Source organism: Cyprinodon tularosa, unplaced genomic scaffold (genome assembly GCF_016077235.1).
Source record: "Cyprinodon tularosa strain WSP-4 unplaced genomic scaffold, ASM1607723v1 ctg1414, whole genome shotgun sequence".
Classification (NCBI taxonomy): domain Eukaryota; kingdom Metazoa; phylum Chordata; class Actinopteri; order Cyprinodontiformes; family Cyprinodontidae; genus Cyprinodon; species Cyprinodon tularosa.
This window is the reverse complement of record NW_024038237.1, coordinates 58,603-78,652: the sequence shown is the minus strand read 5'-3', so window position 1 is coordinate 78,652 and position 20,050 is coordinate 58,603. Positions and strand designations below refer to the sequence as shown.

Here is a 20,050-nt window from a genome sequence, read left to right as displayed (position 1 = left end):
TGACTGATTGGATTCATCTTTTCTCTTCAGAAAAGCTTTCTTCACGTGCACAAGCGATTCACAAGATGTGACAAGGAACGGCCAGGGTCCATTGAAAGGTTCTTGGAGAAAGCATTGCAAGAAATAAACCTTCTGGCGCTAATACAGTAGATGAAGCGTGTCCATATTTGGGTTGGGCAAGTTCAGGGTTGAAGGTGGAGAGATGAAGGTTTCTGAGAAGGGTTATAAGCTGATAATGCTAATGGGGGGGTTAAAGGTTACAGTTGGGGAGTTGGAGCTTCAGGAAGTATTTTTTCAGTGTGATGGTTTGGTTGAAGGAGGGTTTCTTCGGGTTTAGCTGTGGTCAGTTTTCTGAGTGAGGTGCAGCCTTTTTAGAGCCTCTGAAGACCTTAAGGATTCTTTTTCTGAAAGATTTCTTTTTGGGTTTTTCTTGAAAATTGTCTGTCGCCGTTTGCCACTTCTGCCTCTCATTGTGCAGTACCTCCTGAACATCTTTCATAGCGGCTTCTGCATCTCTGAAAATTTTCTGCTGCTCTGTCAGGAGCCTGGATTTTTCCTGGATCCAGAGCTGTCTTCGGTTCTCCAGGTCTTGCTGAACTTTGACCAAAGCAGCCTGAGATTTTTCCTTCTCCCACTGCAGGTGCTGCTCCGCCAAAGCTCTCTCCATTAGGACCAGAACAGCTTGTAGTCTGGACGTTGCCTCATTTTTCTGGGCAAAGCGCTCCTGAGCCTCTTTTGCTTGGCTTTTCTCTTTAATCAGGGTTTTTTCCAGCTGTTCAGCCCTTTTGATGGCATCTTGCAGGTCCTTGTTTCTCTTGCTCAGCTCATGATTCAGAGCAGCGACCTGTTCTTCATGGGTGACCTTCTGCAACTCCAGTTGATATTTCAGCTTTTCCACCTCAGAGGGATCGGGCTTACTGGTCAGGAGGCAGCATTTTTCCTGCTCCCACTGCTGTCTTTGTTCCTCCAAATCTGTCTCCATCTTGGCCAGAGCAGCTTGTAATCTAGATGTTTCTTCCATCTGCTTGGCCAAACAGATCTCAGCTTCCTTTGTTTTGTTCTTCTCAGTGATCAGAAATACTTTGAGCTGGTCGGCCTTTCTGATGGCATCTCGGCGGTCTTTGTTTGTCTTAATGCGCTCATCATACAGAACAGCAACCTCATCTTCATGATCTGTTTGCTGCATTTCTATTTTCTGAGACAGCTTCATCACTTCTTCTCTTAATGAGGCGTTTTCCTGCTGAAGTGCTGAGATCTTCTCGTCTTTGGAGCCTAAGATGGCATTAAACTCCCACTCTGACACCATTATAGTACTGCTGCTTTTATCAGCAGTGTGTCCTTCAGCAGCTATCTTACTTTGAAGAAGCTGTAAAATTGGATGTTTTCCTTCGTCTTCAGCCTTTGGGTGAGACGTTGTTTTCAGTTCATGTTGAACATAAAGTTTGTCAGAGAAATGACTGATTGGATTCATCTTTTCTCTTCAGAAAGGTTTTCTTCACGTGCACAGGCGATTCACAAGATGTGTTCACGACAAGGTCTTTGTAAGAAAGGACTCCAGAATCAAATGAGCTCAATGTATAGACCTATGATGTCACAAAGATTAAAGAACACCAGATATGATGTCATCAGAGCTATAAATAGCGCCCTGTTGCCTGGCAACAAAAAGTTCCGCCCATGTGCACCTGGATCCTAAGAAGTAAACATGAGGTGAATTTGAATCCTTTTTTTTTTATTTAATTGAAACTGTCTTCAACAACAAAAAACATTTTTTAATCCAAAACTATATTTTATTTTTTTTATTTATTTATTTGAATAGGGACAATGCACATTAATGAACATCAGTATAAAAACAAATGTAAATATGCCGGATTATAGCTACAAAGCTAGTTTCTATCCGTAGTCCCTAGGCAGGCAAATACATAAGAAAGAACATATAACTTACAATACAAGCATCACAAGGAAATGTTAAGAGTTTAGTGGTTACATGTCTTGTTTGTTTTCATCTGTAGTTTGAGTTGAGCTCTAAAGCTGATCAGTGTAGGGCTCTCCCGTATGTTCAGAGGAAGACTGTTCCAGATGTTAGTGGCTCTCACAGAGAGTGTTCTGACCAAAAATTTGCGATCAGAATGTATCATCCCATGCAAAGCTCAGTGGTTGAATTTCAACCCCAGTCATGCCAGGCTGTAACAGATGCATCCAGTTTGATGTTGAATTTCACGCAACGTTTTGCAGCTCTGGATGTGGCAGCATGTGCCACATGTAGACCAGGCTGCTGCTTCTTTTTTCCTGACCACTGATCTAGTAGAGATCCAACCGAGTCCTCCACATGATGTCCAAGTACTGCAATAACTTGGACTTGGTGACTATGGCTGAAACTGACCTGCATGCAGCCTGTAGTACAGAAAGCCGTGGTGTAGAGCTCTGAGTATATTCCCAAGGTTTTCATTTGTTTTTTTTACTGGAAATTCAGCTGGATCTCAATCTCTATGTAATGTCAGACTGGATAAAAATGAGTATGGTAAGAATTACAATACTTAGCTGGCTTAGTATCGCAACAGACCTGGTTCAGAACCAGAACCCGTACGTGGAAAACCTCTCAAAGGTTCTAGATCTCCTTTTTGAAACCTTCCAAAGTCAACTACCGGACATATATATATGATGAAATATCATCTTTAACTCTACAGAGCATAATTTCCTCACATCTGACATCATTCACCATCTCTGGTGATTAGGCTCTTCTTTAGGAAAACCTAACAAACTCTGAGAACTCAGCAGAAAACAAATTTTTACATATAAGAGAAAGAAAAAATCCACCAGTTTCTGTATCTGGTTAGATTAGCTGCTACAAGAGCCACTTATTTTAAATTTGAGGAGAATTAACCAAAGCCTTCCTCACATCACTGCTGCTGATGGGAGAATATTGGGCCAATTTAGCCCAATGAAGGCCAGATGTGTCAAAGTCCAGTGCTTAAGGGCAGCTGTCCTGCTCCCTTTAGATGTGATTTGAGGCAATTTACAGAGTTAATTCAGTCAAATCATACAGACAAATTCATCAACAGATTTATAACAAAGGAAACCCAGCTTATTGCTTTGATTGAACCATTCAACCCAAACCTCCAACATTAAGAGAGGTGCTGCAGGTAGAGCTCATTCAGATGACCAGCAGCAGGATAATGAAAAGGATGAATTACCTTTAGATTTGATTCCCAGCAGATGTATAATTTAAATGACAAAAAAGGGTTTTTAAACTCCTCCAAAGCTAAGACAACTTTCCACCAAACCAGTTTAAATCTTCAACTGGAGCCAAGTTGGAACCAGTTCTGTTTTTACCAGGGGCACGTGAGGGGCAATAAAACAGCTAATTTGTTGTTCTTCCTCTAGAACAAACCCAATAAAACAGAAGTGGCAGCAGCTATACTCTCAACTGTAACGTCCTAACCCATTTTAATTGTTAATGTTTTGAATACTAACGACATAAATATAGTAATGGATTATTAACATCAATATACTGACATTACAGATTATAATTGAGGAATTCACACTCTTTTCAGGACTAGTGTCTGTGTTTTATGAGTGGAAAGGTTAAGATTATGTGTGTCTAGATCATTTTGAACTCTTCTGTATAATTAAAGACAGTGTGCGAAATATGGGGGGTCCGAGGGGGCTTGACCCCCCCGATTAACCCATGAGACCCCCTGAAAGCCTCAAAAGCAAAATTTAAAGGGGTCTTAAATTGTGTCAAAAAAATTTAAAATAAAATATTTTTTGTCACTAATGGTAACTAAAATGTTTTTAAGCTCAACATGCCCAGTATTTAAAATTCAAAACCTTTATTCAAAAATATGTTCTGATTTTGCCAAGTGGAGCCAGCCAATACTGTTCGCATATGCAAATTGGCTATGTGCTTTTCCGCAGTTAATAACACGGGCAAGCGCGGAACAGATTGCGCAAAGACAGCAGGTCTTCACTCCTGTTTTTGGACATCCTCTGGACAAATTCAACCCAGTTTCATTCGTCAGAAACTGGATTAAAGCAAGACATATGCGTGTGTGTGAAAGAGAGAGACAGACAGAGAGACAGAGAGAGAGATAGACAGACAGTCTTTGTGCGTGTGTTTTCATAGACTGACTGTCTGTTCAGGCTCTTGCCCGCTCCACCAGATTCACAGAAAACTTCATCCAACAGGCTGTCAGGAAGCTGAGCCCCCCTCAAAAAAAATAATCACCCAGGACAAACTGTCTCCTACACTACTATTATTACTATATTTATTTACTGTTCTTTTGCACTGTTACAAATATATTTTACATAAGTGGTAATAATAATTATATTATTATTTTTCTGCTGCCATTACCATCTGCCTTTTTGCACTAGCAGAAGTATTGTATATTTTATATTATTGTGCATTTTACATTTTATTATGAAATTGAATGTTTAAATTTTAATATTAGGAACTGATCTTATCTGTTGTGCCTGTGCACTTTATCTGTTTCACTGTTGGTGGATGAGAAACGTCCTCTCCAGTCCTTGTATGTCTGGTGAATGTGAAGAATTGACATTAAAGCTGACTTTGACTTTGCAATGTTATAGGCCTACTGCATATTGAGAAAATTTAGATCGGTATTGCGCAACAATTGGGAGACGGAGACCCCCCAAATATTGACAGGTATTTCGCACACTGATTAAAGACAAAGTAAAACTGTTCAGCCTTTTTTGTGTATATTATGTAAAACCATAAATGATTCATTTAGACAGCATACATGTATTTATATTCAGCACAGGACATAATTCCTGCCTGTGGTCACCAATCTCTACAACGCCTCCCTCAAGTGATTCAGACACACCCCCTCTGAAATTGACATTTATTCATTCTTTGCACTGTTTTTGCACGTCACTATCACTTTATTTGGATCTATAGTTATACATATGCATATATATACATATATAGTTATAAATGTATATTTATATTTATATTATTTTGTGTGGTTTGTTGTGTATATATATATATATATATATATATATATATATATATATATATATATATATATATATATATATATATATATATATATATAGACATAAAAATGTTTGTATATCTGGAGCATGTAACAAAAGTAATTGTAAATGTTCTGGCTCTACTATTTGTTTCTACTGCCTAAATTGCTTTTTTTAAGTTTGAAACAGGGTAGGATCATGTAGGAACCATCAGATTAACACATTTCTTTGTCAACTTAATAAGAAGTTGAGCGAGCGCTCGACTAATCGAGCTAAGCAGTATCTCAGGGCTTCTTATAATAAAATTGGCAGTCAGTCAGTTAATCCTGGTCAGCACATTATATAGAGGTGTTCTAAAAACATCATTTCAGACTGAGGTTATAAAAGCTGTTTAGTGTTCACCCATCAACAGCTGTTGTTTAGAAATTATACCTTTTATGTAATCCTGGCAGCTAGTTTGCAAGGAGCACCCACACACTCTTTGACTAAAGCATTGCACACAAGTTAAACACCCTGCAATAAAACGAGAAAAACAGGTGGGCTCTGGGTAGATAAAGTGCTTAAGATATTATAAAGATATTCAGAAAGATGGTGGTTGATATTGGAAGAGATAATTTGGTAATTATTATGCTATAGAGCCAGTAACAATCTAGCTTTGTTCAGCCTTGGAACTGTCCTTCCATCCATCTTCGCCCACTTATTCCATCCAGGTCATGGTGGGGCCGGTGCCTGTCTCCTGCAGTATCTAGGCGAGAGGCGGGATTCACCCTTGGACAGATGCCAGTCTGTCGTAGGACGCCTTTGAAATGCTTTGGTTCAAAATTCCACTAATTCTTTGAAGGCTTGTTCTGTTGCAGCAATGTTACTGTTGTAGGAATCCTTATTTCAAAAGTGCATAGGTCTCAGCTTCATGCATAGTTTGCTTAGCAGTTAAGGTGAAGTGCACCAAGTTCCTGAAGATGTACAGAAGGAGAGATAAACTTTAAATAGAACTTTGTCAACCATTTAGGGAAAAGGGAAAAATCTGTTCATCTAAAAAGTATGCATATAAAAAATATCTTCACTCAAAGCAAAATTACATGACTCCAAAAGTATTAGTCAAACAGAGAAAAACAGAATAACAGATTTGGCTGCAAAGCACCCAAACGTGGTATCAGCTACAGAAGCTAATCTGTAGCTGATACCATATTAGGTCAAAACTTTTTTTTTTATTTAACTGCAACGCACTGTGACATATTGTCCATTTATAGAATCGATAATATACAGAAAATCAGAATATTCAGGCCCTTGAGACGTTTAAAGCTGTGTTACTGTGTGTCGATACATTCAGGATCAGCATTCAGGATCAATCATCACTGAAGATAAGGTTGTGTTGCATGTTTAAATACGCTGAAGAATCAAATAATTACAAAAACATTAAAGTCCAAACATGATTTATGAAACTGAAGCACTAAAACATCACATAGTTATGTTTTTTGTGACTTTAATGGTACCAACTACATGGTACACAGTGAACCGAGTAAAGTTCTCAAAGTCAGAACCTGACTTTGTTCAAGAGGTGCTATGTGGTATATGAAACCCTCACTGGTAAACTATGCTGGAAATACCCAGAATGCATTACAGGAGTATCACCTATCAGGAGTCATTGCTTTATGTGCAATTTTTTTTAAATCATTGGTTCAGTTTACCTAATAGAAAACCTGTCAAGTCCCCAGATTGTTAACAAAACTGAATGCTGTCTATAATAGTTGAACAGCTCAGTAGTTTGCAGCACATCAGGAAGTGCAGGTAGGAAATAAATCTGGAAACCCCCAGAAAAAGGTGCACTGTTTAGTGCATATTGGATGCTTTGTTAGTGGCATCTGTGCTGAGTGGGTAAACTCAGGTAACATCCTTTGCTTCAGCTTACCATGTTGATCCTACTGGTCAGGTTCCGTTAAGCAGCTCCTTCTCTGTTTAATGCCTAGACAGATATCAGCAAATCGTTCCTTTTCTTAAATAGAAGGGATGTATTAGAAGAATGTTTGGGTTCCACTTTTGTAATCTTTGCAAATTGTTTGACCAAAGGCTGATTTATATTCAGTAACCAGGTCTGTGTGTGTGTTGCTAGTTAACACAAATGTGCCCCCGCCCCTTCAGCAGACACTCTGGTACACCTCTCCATAACTATAAGTGACCGCAGACAGTGCCGCAGACAGGAGGCCTCTGATTGGTCAAATCTATATCCGTTCTACACTATGCCTATTTCCTGGTTGGTACCTTACCTGCTTGTTTTGTTTGTATGACCGCCATTGTAGAAAATGACTCGTGAAGATGGACCAGCTGGAAGGGCGAGGTGCAGAGAACGCTGGGACCCTTTTTCTACCTTGATCCACGCTCTTTTTCGCCCTCATGTCCCTCCATTGACGCAGTAATTTGCCCCCACTGCCTCACCGCCTCGGCCGTATCTAGATCCACATCTAGTTCATGATTGTCCCTCTTGTCATTTTCCATCAGCTTAGAAGTATGTGTAACCCGGTTAAAAACATCAATTAATACTAGTTTGCAAATTAAATAATTAGTCTGATTAAAAAAGGTTTGAAATTCATTAAAAGGTTCTAAACATGTTAAAAGCATTTTTAAAATAAGTATTATGCTTATTATGTTTATTGTTTTCTTTAAAATGTAAAAAATTAATCTGTATCTGTATGTATCTGTAAAACTGTTTAAACCAGCATTTATGGGGTTAATGGAGACAGGCCGGAACGTAACAGGACTGGTGCGGAGAACGGAGCGGGGTGAGAAGGAGAGAGACTGGAGAGAAAAGGGAGAAGAGGCAGTTAAAGAAACAGTAACGAAAAGAGACTGTTAAACAGATGTTTTGACCAAGTTTGTGGAGAAGAACAACACGGACTCTCCAGAAGATTTATAAGAGGCTTTTTTGTTGGTTTGAGTGAGCTACTCAACCTGAGAAGACAGAACTTTGCTAAGCTAGCAGCAAGCTAACTGTGTGGCAGAGACTGTTAGAGAGGCACGTGGAGCTGCAGACGACGAGCGAGCACCGCATCTTCGGCAGTGAAAGGGTCTTCATTTTCCTCCGGACGCACTTTCTTCTCAACTCACTTTTTTCTACCATCCAGCTGTGTGTTCTGAGGTTTCAACGAACTCAAGCTACACCCAGGCCTGCACCGAACACTAAAGGGTACCCATTTGGTTTAAAAAACTAATACGATTGCCGGCTTTAGTACTAAGGTGTGTGGGCCCACAAAGTTTAGGTTTTTATTATTTCTGCATATTTCTGGTTCAGTGTTGTAATAAACCAAAAATAGGGATATCTCATTAACCTAGAAAAAAACATTTCAGTTTGTGTCATGTAGAGTCTAAGTTTAAGTGCATAATATTGCATACTGCGCATATGTGACGCAGCTTTGAGTTCTATGCACGCAGCGCGTGATGTACGTCAGTCACTGAAGCAGTCTGTACGTGCTACGTCATCAGTCGGTCGTGTCTGTGTTCAATAAACTATTTTCGCTAGAAATACTGTCGTCCAGCGAGCGTTACTTGAGACGTAAACGCCACAGTTTGATAATTTTCTATAAAAGAGGGAGAATTAAGTTACAGTTCCTGTGTAAACAAAAAGGGAATTCATCCTGAGTTTAACAATATAAAAAGACTTATTTTGAATATTTGTTTTCTTTAAAGAATAAGAAGCTCTGATATTTTTATTTTATTTTTACATTGCTTTAATCATTTGGTATTCAGTAAATAATTGAGAACTGATTTTCTAAAACAGTGTGTGGTGTATTTTATTACCTTAGATGAGTAATTAATTTAATTTTGGTTGTATAATCTTGATTAAACTTGTTAGTTCAAAGGTAAGTTAGTATAGTCCATTGGTATAAACGTAAAAAGAGAAATTCAAAACAAATATTAAACGTGAGTTAATCAGGTTTAAGCATAATTGGACATTTATTTTTTAGACGAACCCAAAAGCCCTGCCCTCATCTCTATGATTACTGAGGGGAGCGCTACATATGGAAACCCCTTGCATTAAAAAAAACCATTTTGAGCTCATAGACTTCAAGTTTAAAGTCGTTGACTACTTTAAATTAAAAGTCTTGGTTTTTGATCACCATTTATCTTAGAATGGAGGATGGGATGGATAATGTAATGTTCGTGCTGCTCCAAACTGTTGCAATATAAAAAAAATAACTGGCCTTCAGCTCTCAACATGTCTCATAGTTGCTTAAAAAAACATAAGCCTCAATTTACTCATCTGTCTAAAATCTGACCCACATATATGCTGAAAAAAATGGATCAGGGTTCCTCTATTGAAGTCCGGGCGTAAAGTGCCCTCCACTCTTTAGATGTGTCTGCTTCCAAGTGCCTGAATCAAATGGCTGAATTATCTGCTCAGTGTGACATCATGACTCCTCCTAAATAGAGTTAAGAACAAGAACACTTAGACTAAACCGACATTCTTTCTGTTAAAAGGGAGTTTTACCTCTCCAGTGTCGCTACATCATCACACATTCAGTTTATTTCTATAGTGCCCATTAACGACACATATCATCCCGAGGCACTTTACAGAGACAATTCCACCAGATCATACAGTCAGATTGGTTGAAAGTTTTCTATCTAAGGAAACCCAGTTGATTGGTTCCAGTCATTGACTCGAAAGCAATCCCTCACGCCAAGCATGCTTGTAGCTTTCCTTTCACTTTGGGCCAATCCCCTAAAAATATCTGAACTGCATTAATTTGCTTTTCTAAATGTTTTTACCTTTGTCAGATCAAGATTATATCTCCACAGTTGAGTCTGTAAATCCGTTCTTGTCCTCATTTATCAGCACAGGCTTAGCAGTTCGTGTATGCCATACTAAGACCTGTGGGTAAGAAGAAAGACATTAACGAGCAAAAAGCTAGTGAAAATAATGAAATACTAATGCAGAATATTGAGTTTGCAGACAACACCTTATATCTCATATCTAGCAAAAATTTGAACCACTATAGAGAGGGCGTTCACAATCTGATGCAGTGGGGTTTCCAGGTAAAAACTGTTTTTGTACACTCTAAAAGACCAAAGAGGTTATATGGTGGATTACTGGGAAACAGGGAGGGCATGGAGCGGGTGGACAGCATGAAGTTGCTGGATTTAAAATCCTCCTTCTCACATATAAAGCCTTAAATGGCTAAGCTCCATCTTATATCAGAGATCTGATTGTTCCTTATGTTCCTAACAGAGCACTTCGCTCTCAATCTGCAGGTTTACTAGTGGTTCCTAGAATTTCTAAAAGTAAAGTGGAATGAGAGGCAGATCTTTTAGTTATCAGGCTCCTCTCCTGTGGAACCAACTACCAGTTTTAGCCCGTGAAGCAGAGATACTGTCTACTTTTAAGGCTAGGCTTAAAACTTTCCTTTTTTGATTAAGCTTACAGTTAGAGTGGCTCAGGTTACCCTGAGCTATCTCTGTAGTTATGCTGCTATAGGCATAGACTTCTGGAGATCGGCCTGTTTTTCAGTGTAATCCTGTTTCTCTGACTGTGACTGGCTGGATGTGTTCTCCTCGTCCTCTGAAATGAGAGCTGGCTCGGAGCTCATCCCCCTGGATGTGTGTTTCCTGGACGGGGCCACCTGTGGAGCTGGCTTACAGTTGCTTTTTGTATCTCTTCTTCTGCCTCCTTAAACCCCAGTCGGCCTCAGCAGATGGTCGCTCACACTGAGTCTTGTTCTGCTGGAGGTTTCTTCCTGTTAAAAGGGAGTTTTTGCCTCTTCCTTCTCAGAAAGTGTGATTATTTTCTCATCTGCTCACAAATAGATAGCTAGGATATAAAGCATTCTGTGTCTCAGTGTGAAAGTGTGGTTTGGGAGCTACATGTAAGAGAGGGAAGAAGATTATGGCTGGGAAGATGAGGACAACAAAAGGGATTGTGGATGTAGTCTATCAGATCTTCTCTGTGTCGGTTATGTAATACTGTTGTCATTTACCTAAAATCCCAATAAACAGAGTCTAAACTGTAGAAAGACGCCTACATTCACTGTAAGCATTTAGATCAGGGGTGTCAAACTGGCCCCAGAAAAGGCCGTGTGGCTGCAGGTTTTCTTTCCAACCAAGCAATAGCAGACCAGACTCCAGTCATTTCATCAAGTCATCATGTTTAGATTGGACTCACTTAATGAGATGACTGGGGTCTGGTGTGCTATTGCTTGGTTGGAAAGAAAACCAGCAGCGACACGGCCCTTTCTGGAACCAGTTTGACACCCCTGATTTAGATACATCATCATACTATAGTGCAGTTTAAAGCTTTAGGCTCTAATTCCCTGAGAGTCACCAGTTCCTTCAGTAAGCTGCTCTCCTGATATCCTCCTTTTTACCCCTTGTAACTTGAAATAAGCCTGAGGTTTGGACAGAATCAGGCTGAGGCTCACTGCAAACCCAGCCATGTCAATGGCAAACAGTCTGTGTGGGTCGAATATAGTTTTCCAGCCTTGCCCAGAGCGTTTATCTTGGGTGATTCGTACCGCAGGCCACCCACTAATGCCACAGGCCACACAGACACTTTTTTCGTGGACCTCATCTGTTAGATGAAAGCGCAGAGATAAAAAATAACTCACAGGAATTTACAGAAATCATTATGATATATTATTAAAACATGTAACAGGAAAGCCAGAGAGCAAAAAACAGATAAACTCTACATACAAAATGTACTAGCTCACCTCTTCAAACAGCTGCAGACTGTATATGTTGTCATCATCTGCAAAGTAAACGACTCCAGGCTTGCTGAAGTTTAGAGGATAGGTCTCTCTAAGCCACCGCAGGGCCAGGTTCCTCTGCAACGTACCATGTGGTACTCTGGGGTCACCTTTGGCTTTAAAGTTTTAAGGGGTCTCCACATTGAGATGAGTGAAGTTAAGCCCTGTTTCCTGAAGGAAGCGGCTAACTAGAGCAGTCCTATTCTTGGAGTCCTCCACTATGATCCAGTGCAGGTTGGAGACATGAAGCAAAGTGTTGGCCAAACGAGTCAGCTCAGCCTTCTGCACTGGGCAGCTGTAAGTATGAGTGATGATGTGGAGAGTAGGAAGGGTTTTGGACCAGGGCGGGGGCCGGATGTAAACGTACTCCTTGCGCACCATTGCTGGAATACCAGTTATGAAGTGAGAAGGATTTCTTTAAGGCTCAGGAGTACAATCCACCACTCAGTGTCAATGAGTGAGGAGCAAAAAGACACCAAGCTACAGCTTCTGTAATTACACATCTATGAGATCTTTGAGGTGAGAATATTGTCTTTTCTTTGGTTAGATCTAACCAACAGCAATATTAAGTCCTAGCACAACAAGAAATCAGTGATGAATGAAATTTGATTATTTCCAGCTTTATCGACTCTTACAAGTTATCAGCAGGTCACATGCTTAAAAGTCCAAGTAATTTTGATCAACAAATACAAAATACCTAAATGCTAACATCATTAAACAACAGATTTAAAACTTGCTTCTCAAATATAAGAGTCAGTTATTTTCAGTATCAGAGAGTATTATATTCAGTATCAAGAAGTTAAGTTAGAATAAGCACAAAAGTTAAAAGAAACCTAATTCTTTTGGGTAATTAAGCAAAACTAAAGCAGAAAGCAAGCTGAACAAATGTCAGAACTTGCTGACAAAGGTTTGCAAAATGCTTTAAAAAGTCAAATTTCTGAATAGCGCTAACCAAATATTGATATTTTACCTTTTTGATCAGTTGGACCAAGGCTAATTTTGGTTTGGTGCCAAAAGAAGATGAGCAGCGCCCAAGGCAACACAATCAATACAATGACAATTATGTCTCGTCTTTTCGGCATCTCCAGTATTCCACTGAATGACCTTACTGTCTGTAAGAAATACAAAGTGAAGTTTTGTGTAATTTTGATTTCTTATACTTTGATTTTTGTTCAACAAAGATTGAAATTTGATTCATTTGTAAGGATTTCTTCAAGATTCTTAAGAGTATAATGGAGGATTTTGGTGAATTTTTGAAACAACCACTTTAAAAACAAACACACATGCACAACCTTGTACATAACCTCCAGGAAAACTCCACACAAAGCATTCCGGGATATATCTGCCTTTTCTGAGGCCTTTCTTTTGTTTTCTTACACTTAGTAGACACTTTTCTCTGACAAACCCTCGGCCATTTTCAAAGAACCGCGGTGAGAAAGGTGAGCTTCAATGACTGTCTGAAACCATAGCTCACCACAGATATATACCTGAAAGTGCGCATGCGCAGAAAAAGATAGCTAAATGGGGATGAGCAGGCAGGACGGCCTTACATAACCATATCACGAGAATGATTGACAATTAAGAGGAACATTTATTTAGATGATCCACCTGGAAATAAAAGATCCTCCTCTATACCTTTAAATGAAATGATTTTATTATATTAAGTGATTTCAAGTTAGTATTTTTTTTTTTTTTTATCGTCAGAATTTTTTTTTTTTTTGCAAAATTAGCCCATTTAGAGTTTTGCTTGAGTAATTTGGATGTCATGATGAAAGAAAACTGCAAAGCCAGCCTACAGATCTGGATCTGGAAGTCCAGATCTCCAGACCAACCAGGCTTGAAAACAGGTGGGCACCTCCAAAGGAATGCCTTCCCCTGATGTGTGGCTGGAACAAAGGAAAAACCCCTGCTGTTAGTCTGCCATGCTAAGCTGCTGAATACTGGAGAAAAACTCATGGTTTCCAAACGTTTCTACACAGCAAATTTGGCAGTGTTAAATACGCTGTGTTAAAATATATTTCCTCTTTCTGAGTAAAAGCAACAACAGGTTGAGTAGAATGCCCCCTAGTGTTGGTGAAAATCATCAGAGTTCAAAGACGGCGTGTTAACGTGACTCTTGAAAGCTCCACCCACTTTTTCATCTTCAACCGTTTCTAGACTTTTCTGGCGGGGTGGTTACAGGTTCTCTCCTCTCCTCTTCGAACGATTGTGGTAAGTGTTATCACTTTTTATCCGAATTCTATGTTGGGATTTAACCAAAAATGTGTTTTATGGGAACACCTTGTTGTTTGGCTCCGTATTTTAGCACGTTTTTTTTTTTTTTTTTACACCACAAATTCAAAACGGCTAACGTGACTGAGTGAAAACTTAGCTTAAAACGCGCGCGTTCCCAAGTTGACCAGTACCGCAAGGTAATTAACTTACTGTTGCACTTGATTTAGAAGTATAGCTTGGTTTTATTATTGATAAAAATGCTTTAAAAATTGTCACGGTATGAGGAAAAATTACCCCGCGCCGTTTTAAACGCGGTTCAAAATCAACTGTAACATTAAAACCATCAAGTAGACGCCATTTCCACCTTTATATTTATTTCGTTTTCTTCTAAACTGGCAATGGTTTACGTAAGTTGCTAAATTAAACGTTTGCATTACTGGTCTAACGGTGATATTTGAGGATGTGGTTTAACATAAGGCTACGTTAAACTTTAGGAAGCAGTTTGAATAATGGCGGCATGCTTTTCTTCGGCTTTGTCGACGTACAGAGTAAGCAGAGTATATTTGCATGATTTGTAGTAGAACGGGAATACGTTATTGTAAAATTTTATCTGTCGCAGTGTAAGGCGTACAGTCAGTCATCAGCTTTCGCACCCCCCTCCCATTGAACATTAATCTTGAACGTTTGTGATGCTACGGGGATGCTCTTGTATGTCATCCACTTGCTGTATTTTTTTTATGTAATGACCATATACAACTTTGACCATGTTCAATTGTGTGCTGCAGGAATCATGTTGATTAAAACCAGACTGGGTGATGTCCAAAAATTTGTCAGAATAACAGAGCCGAATCTGAAAGAGTTTTTGGTCGCAGGTAAGAAATCGACTTTGGAGTCTACTTTTGTGCTGCAAGCTTTTAAGTGCTTCGAATAACTGGAAATATATGGAGGATAAAAAGTGCCAAAATTAAATAAATAATTAAATGTGTCAATAATTAAATGTGGAATTAAATAAATAAATGTGTCATTAATTAAAACCACGTCACTAATATAAAGTGCCACAATTAAATAAATAAATGTGTCATTAATTTAATAAAATACGTCTTCATTTTATTAAAAAAATAGATATAATTATTTCAGTGTGCATTTAATTATTTCAAGGTCCTGTGTCGCATGAAATCATTAAATGCACACTGAAATAATTATATATATTTTTTTAAATAAAATGAAGACGTATTTTATTAAATTAATGACACATTTATATATTTAATTCCTTATTTATTTAATGAATTACACATTTAATTGTTTATCGCTGTATTTATTTATTTATTTAATTGTGGCACTTTATATTTAATTACACATTTAATTAATTATTGACACATTTAAATATTTAATGCTGTATTTATTTATTTAATTTGGGCTTTTTATCCTCCATAGGAAGAGTGTCTCTCCTCATAAAAAGATTTATTGGATTTTTGTGAGCATTAGAAAAATATTTATAAGTTTGATTGACATAGGTATTTGTCTTCCTATAGCATTTGCAAAGTTTGGTGTGCCAGCTCTGACAGAAGATGTGAAAGTTTTTGACACTTCGGGAACTGAGTTGGATGATGATGTATTTGAGGATGTAGTTAAGGATCCCTCAACTGGAGTGCTAACCATCAAACTTGACACTGGTTTGTCTCAGTTGCATATGTAATTTATATTACAGTATTGAATAAAATACAAGTTTAGTGTGATAAACATTTTTCCTTCAATCTGCTCCTGTCATGAACAGAATCTGTTTCTATGGTGTCTCCTGAGCAATCGGAACCATCATCCCTCAATTCGTCTGATTCTCAAGACACAATCATCCTTTCAGAGAGTCCTTCCAGTAAACGGCAGAGGCTGGACACAGAAGCCAAACATGTAAGAATTAAAGGGATAGTTCGGTATTTTTGACATGAATCTGTATGGCATCCCCATCACCAGTGTCATGCAATCACACTGACTTACCCCTGGCAGCATCCTGTGAGCAGAGTTCTCGTCCAGCTTTGGTCAAGCCGAAAGTAGTCCGGCAGGTTTGCTAGACCCAGCGAAATAAAACGTTTCTCTTCCCAAAACATTATGTGTTCAAAAGAGTGATATTTTTGCATCCCAAAAACGTTGTAGTGGAAAAAGTCACACGTCGTTATCACTTGGTCCTATTTTCTCTCTGTTCGTATCAGTGCGCACCGTCATTCAGACAGCTAGGGCCTACTAACCTGACAACAGCCAGATGCATGTCTCCCTCCTTCCAGCTAGAAGCTAGGCGGAGGGAGACATGCATCTGGCTGTTGAGCTCGCTGTCTGAATGACGGCGCGCACTGATACGAACAGAGAGAAAATAGGACCAAGTGATAACGACGTGTGACTTTTTCCACTACAATGTTTTTGGGATGCAAAAATATCACTCTTTTGAACACATAATGTTTTGGGAAGAGAAACGTTTTATTTCGCTGGGTCTAGCAAACCTGCCGGACTACTTTCGGCTTGACCAAAACTGGACGAGAACTCTGCTCACAGGACGCTGCCAGGGGTAAGTCAGTGTGATTGCATGACACTGGTGATGGGGATGCCATACAGATTCATGTCAAAAATACCGAACTATCCCTTTAATATAGTAAAACAGTGTTAGGTCTTCAAAGTGGTGGTGGTGTTTTTTTTTTCCTGTTAAAGTGGCATTTTAATAACCATTCGGTTCATATGTCTTTATGATGTATTCTTAAAAGATAAGTACACCCACAGAATGATGTGCCTTCATTTTCTGCTCGCCCTCATGCTGAGCAAGACTCTGAAACACTTTTTTAATATTCAAATGCAGCCAGAGATCGGAGACAATTTTGAATTTCCGGCTGCATTTGAGACATTAAAAACGTGTTCCAGAGTCCTGCTTAGCATGAGGGTGAGGAGAATATAAAGGTACATCATTCTGTGGGTGTACTATCCCTTTTTTCTTCCTCTTTGCTTCTAGTTGGTAGAAACCATTTTGACCAAGAAGCCAGGTGGGGAAAGCATTATAAATGAATATAATCGAAACAAGTCCTTGACAGATGAAACCAGAAGGAAAATGGTGAACATACTAGCGGCTGACATAACAGAGAAGAATGGGTAATTTGTCAATCCTTTCTGTTTAGCTCAGTAAAACTTTCATTAAAATCAGTGCATACAACTAAGACATCTATATATTTTTTTCTCATTTCAATGTTGCAGTACATCACCACCCAGACAGGTAAAAGAAATGTATGCCAGAGGTATTGTGAGCTTGTTTCCCCACCTCAGTGATCCATTCTCTAGGACTGGCTCTGTAAGTCAATGTAATATAGACAATATAATGGCTGTGATAGTGTCAAATGTTAAACTGAAACATTTTGATTTCTAACAGTATATTTCAATAGCTACTTTCATCTTTAAGTGATAAAATTGCTCTGCATACATAACTTTTTAAGTTGCAAGTTTTTTTTATTATTTCCTGCATCACTTTTTTATGTGGGTGGGGTTATATGAAGGATGAGGGTGCAGAAGTGGGAGGTGGTAGATTCAAATAACACACTTTTTTTGTTATGTCAAAATCAAATGGGAAGCACCTTCAATCTAATTAACGGACTATGTTTATTCTTTATCATCAAAGGAGCATTATTATGATGGTGAAAGTGGGTCTGGGTACCTGGCCTGGAGAATTAAAACTATTCAGAGATCTGCTGCCAAAGAACGTCGATCATCATATGGAAGTAACACTAAATTAATTATGAAAACTTTTCTTTGGTCAGAGTTTTTTTTTCTCTTATTTTTATATGATTATCTTGTTTTTTGTATATGTAGCATCATCTGCAGGAGCATCTCATGAAGATGGACCTGGAGGACCAGCTGCCAGACGAGAGCCCCAGTTTGTCCCAGAGATTGTCCTGAGTGAAGATGAGTGTAAGGAAGCTGTCGCATTGATGAAACATTCAGCTGATGAGGACACCATCAAGAAAAAGATGAAGCTGACATTTGACTTCCGCCGCAACATGGTCCTCGACCCACAGCAGTCAAGCAACATACTGTCTGTCTTTCCACGTTTCAAGGATGTCAAAGGCTTGGTAAATATTTCTGATTGACATTTTTTAAAAGGATATATATATTTTACTGGCAGTCAACAATGAACGTAACTTGTTGGGATGTGAAATCTTAGTTCTAATTTATCCATACTCTAGGTGGAACAGGATTTTGTTCTGATGTTTGGGGAAGATGTCTCGGGGAAGTTTCTTGAGAAATGGACAACCGCATTCAAGAAAAAGATCATCCAACAATGCAGAAAGCTTCCATCGACCAGAGAGCTTGAAGATCTCCTCCTGGCAGCTGACACTCCTGAGGATGGCACTGAAGTGGATGACGACATTGGTAAGCTTGACTTTTTCCACATTCCACTTACACTTGTGTGTTTAACCATAGCCCATGTAAGAGTTAAGTAAGGCAATTCGGGGGCTGTATGTCCTATACTTCATATAAATATTGAATAATTCATTTACAACACAAGTTAAACTTTTAACACAATTTCTTACACTGTGGGACAATAACAAAATAAAAGCATATTTGCAGTGCCTTTTGGTTAGCACATTTTTATAGTAGTGCTGTGTATGAACAGCACAGCTACTGTTGCCCTGAGGTGCAATAGATTTATTCAAATGTGAAATGCTTCAAAAATGTTTTGTGTTAGGAGTAGTGAAAGTTTTAAATATAAAATAGCTCAGTAGAAACAGAACTGATGATCATATACACCTGCTGCCTTGTATTTTGTTGAAAGGGAAAATATTGAAATAGCAGAATAACTAAAATTTGCTGATTTTCTACTTAACATCAAATTTGTGTGATTACAGGTTGGGACAGTGACCTCGCATCAATTTTGCTGCTGTTACACCTGATTCCCCCCTCTGCCCAAGGCCGCAAGAGACCAGGAAAGGTGTCTGCTTCCCAAGCAGAGAAGCATCTGTTAGTCTTCAAGAAGGTTTGTTTTTTTTTGTTTTTTATTTATCTATTTTATTCAACGACGTTTCATTGAGGGACCCTTGGTTTTACTCATGATCACATACAGTTAAACGCTATACATAAACAAAAAAACGTGTTAATTTATTATTTATTTGTGTAATATTGCCACCATGTAATTGTAATACTCTGTTTTGTGTTTTTGTTTTGTCAGTCAGGAACCAGTATCCAAGAACATCTGGATTCTATCACAACAAGCACACAGCCCTACCTCCTGGCTATAGGACGAAGTAGGAAATCAGCCCACCAATTTTTCATCATACTTGACAAAAGTGCCATCGCTTGCAGGTCGGCCTCCTCAATTGGTGCCTTTGACGAACTGTTTAAAGCGCATTATGTTTTTGCAACAACATACCACCCGATGCTGTACAACATGTTCACGTTCATCCAGACCACTGTGTACAACATAGATGTTGGAAAAGTCAAGGAGTGTCCTCGTGTGGCTGAAGTTCGGGCTCGGTTGCTTCGTTAGTACACGAATGGATCTGTTCAGTCATGAAGTGTTTTGTCTGTCAGTCTGAATTACCTTCTGCGAATACTCTTGTTAGGCATTTACGAGTAGTTCATGGTTACTTGGATGGAAAAAATCTTCGTCTTAAATGTTCTCAGACTGGATGTGGCCGTGTGCTTGGAACATTTTCTGGGTTTAGAAAACATTTAAATGCCAAGCACACTGACAATACTAATCAAGAAGTTAACGTCAGTTCAAGCAGAGCAGACCTTGGTGATGCAGGAGAGCTGGTGACAACTAATGTAGAGTCGGCCACAACATCTACCGGTACTCTGCTGACCAAGTCAAATATCAGCACTACAGATATGTGTACTACTGCTATTGCACAAGTAAAAGCAGCTGGATTAAGTCAGTCTAATGTTGCGAGGTTTGTGTCAGCCATGGAAGAAGTCATTTTTGAAATCCACAGCCAGGCTAAGGATTTAGCTTTACAGTGCTTGTCTCCACAGGATGAAGAACAAAGAAAAAAAATTGAACAGTCCTTCCAAGTATTAGAAAATCCATTCACACCTTTAAATTCAGAAGCAAAACTAAACAAACATTTACGAGAAAAATGGGGACT

The 20,050-nt window shown here is 38.9% G+C and overlaps 1 protein-coding gene and 1 pseudogene across 1 annotated transcript; one reads left to right on the top strand and one right to left on the bottom strand.

The window, feature by feature from the left end:
• Window positions 1-9,769: 9,769 nt before the first annotated feature.
• Window positions 9,770-12,104, bottom strand: LOC119779035 (annotated as a pseudogene).
• Window positions 12,105-13,914: 1,810 nt separating this feature from the next.
• Window positions 13,915-19,449, top strand: LOC119779034. The gene is made up of 11 exons (XM_038278533.1): window positions 13,915-13,934; window positions 14,723-14,809; window positions 15,470-15,610; window positions 15,712-15,842; window positions 16,927-17,063; window positions 17,166-17,259; window positions 17,584-17,683; window positions 17,775-18,034; window positions 18,149-18,335; window positions 18,812-18,939; window positions 19,132-19,449. Exons 2-11 carry the CDS (start codon window positions 14,728-14,730, stop codon window positions 19,447-19,449), a joined length of 1,578 nt encoding a protein of 525 aa, XP_038134461.1. The 5' UTR covers window positions 13,915-13,934; window positions 14,723-14,727.
• Window positions 19,450-20,050: the final 601 nt, after the last annotated feature.

Bases quoted from the DNA above. Each gene is read 5' to 3' on its own strand.
- LOC119779034 (XM_038278533.1), top strand. From the start codon at position 14,728: ATGTTGATTAAAACCAGACTGGGTGATGTCCAAAAATTTGTCAGAATA. The intron at 18,336-18,811 runs GTAAGCTTGACT...GTGTGATTACAG, and splicing joins TGAAGTGGATGACGACATTG to GTTGGGACAGTGACCTCGCA. The intron at 18,940-19,131 runs GTTTGTTTTTTT...TTGTTTTGTCAG, and splicing joins ATCTGTTAGTCTTCAAGAAG to TCAGGAACCAGTATCCAAGA.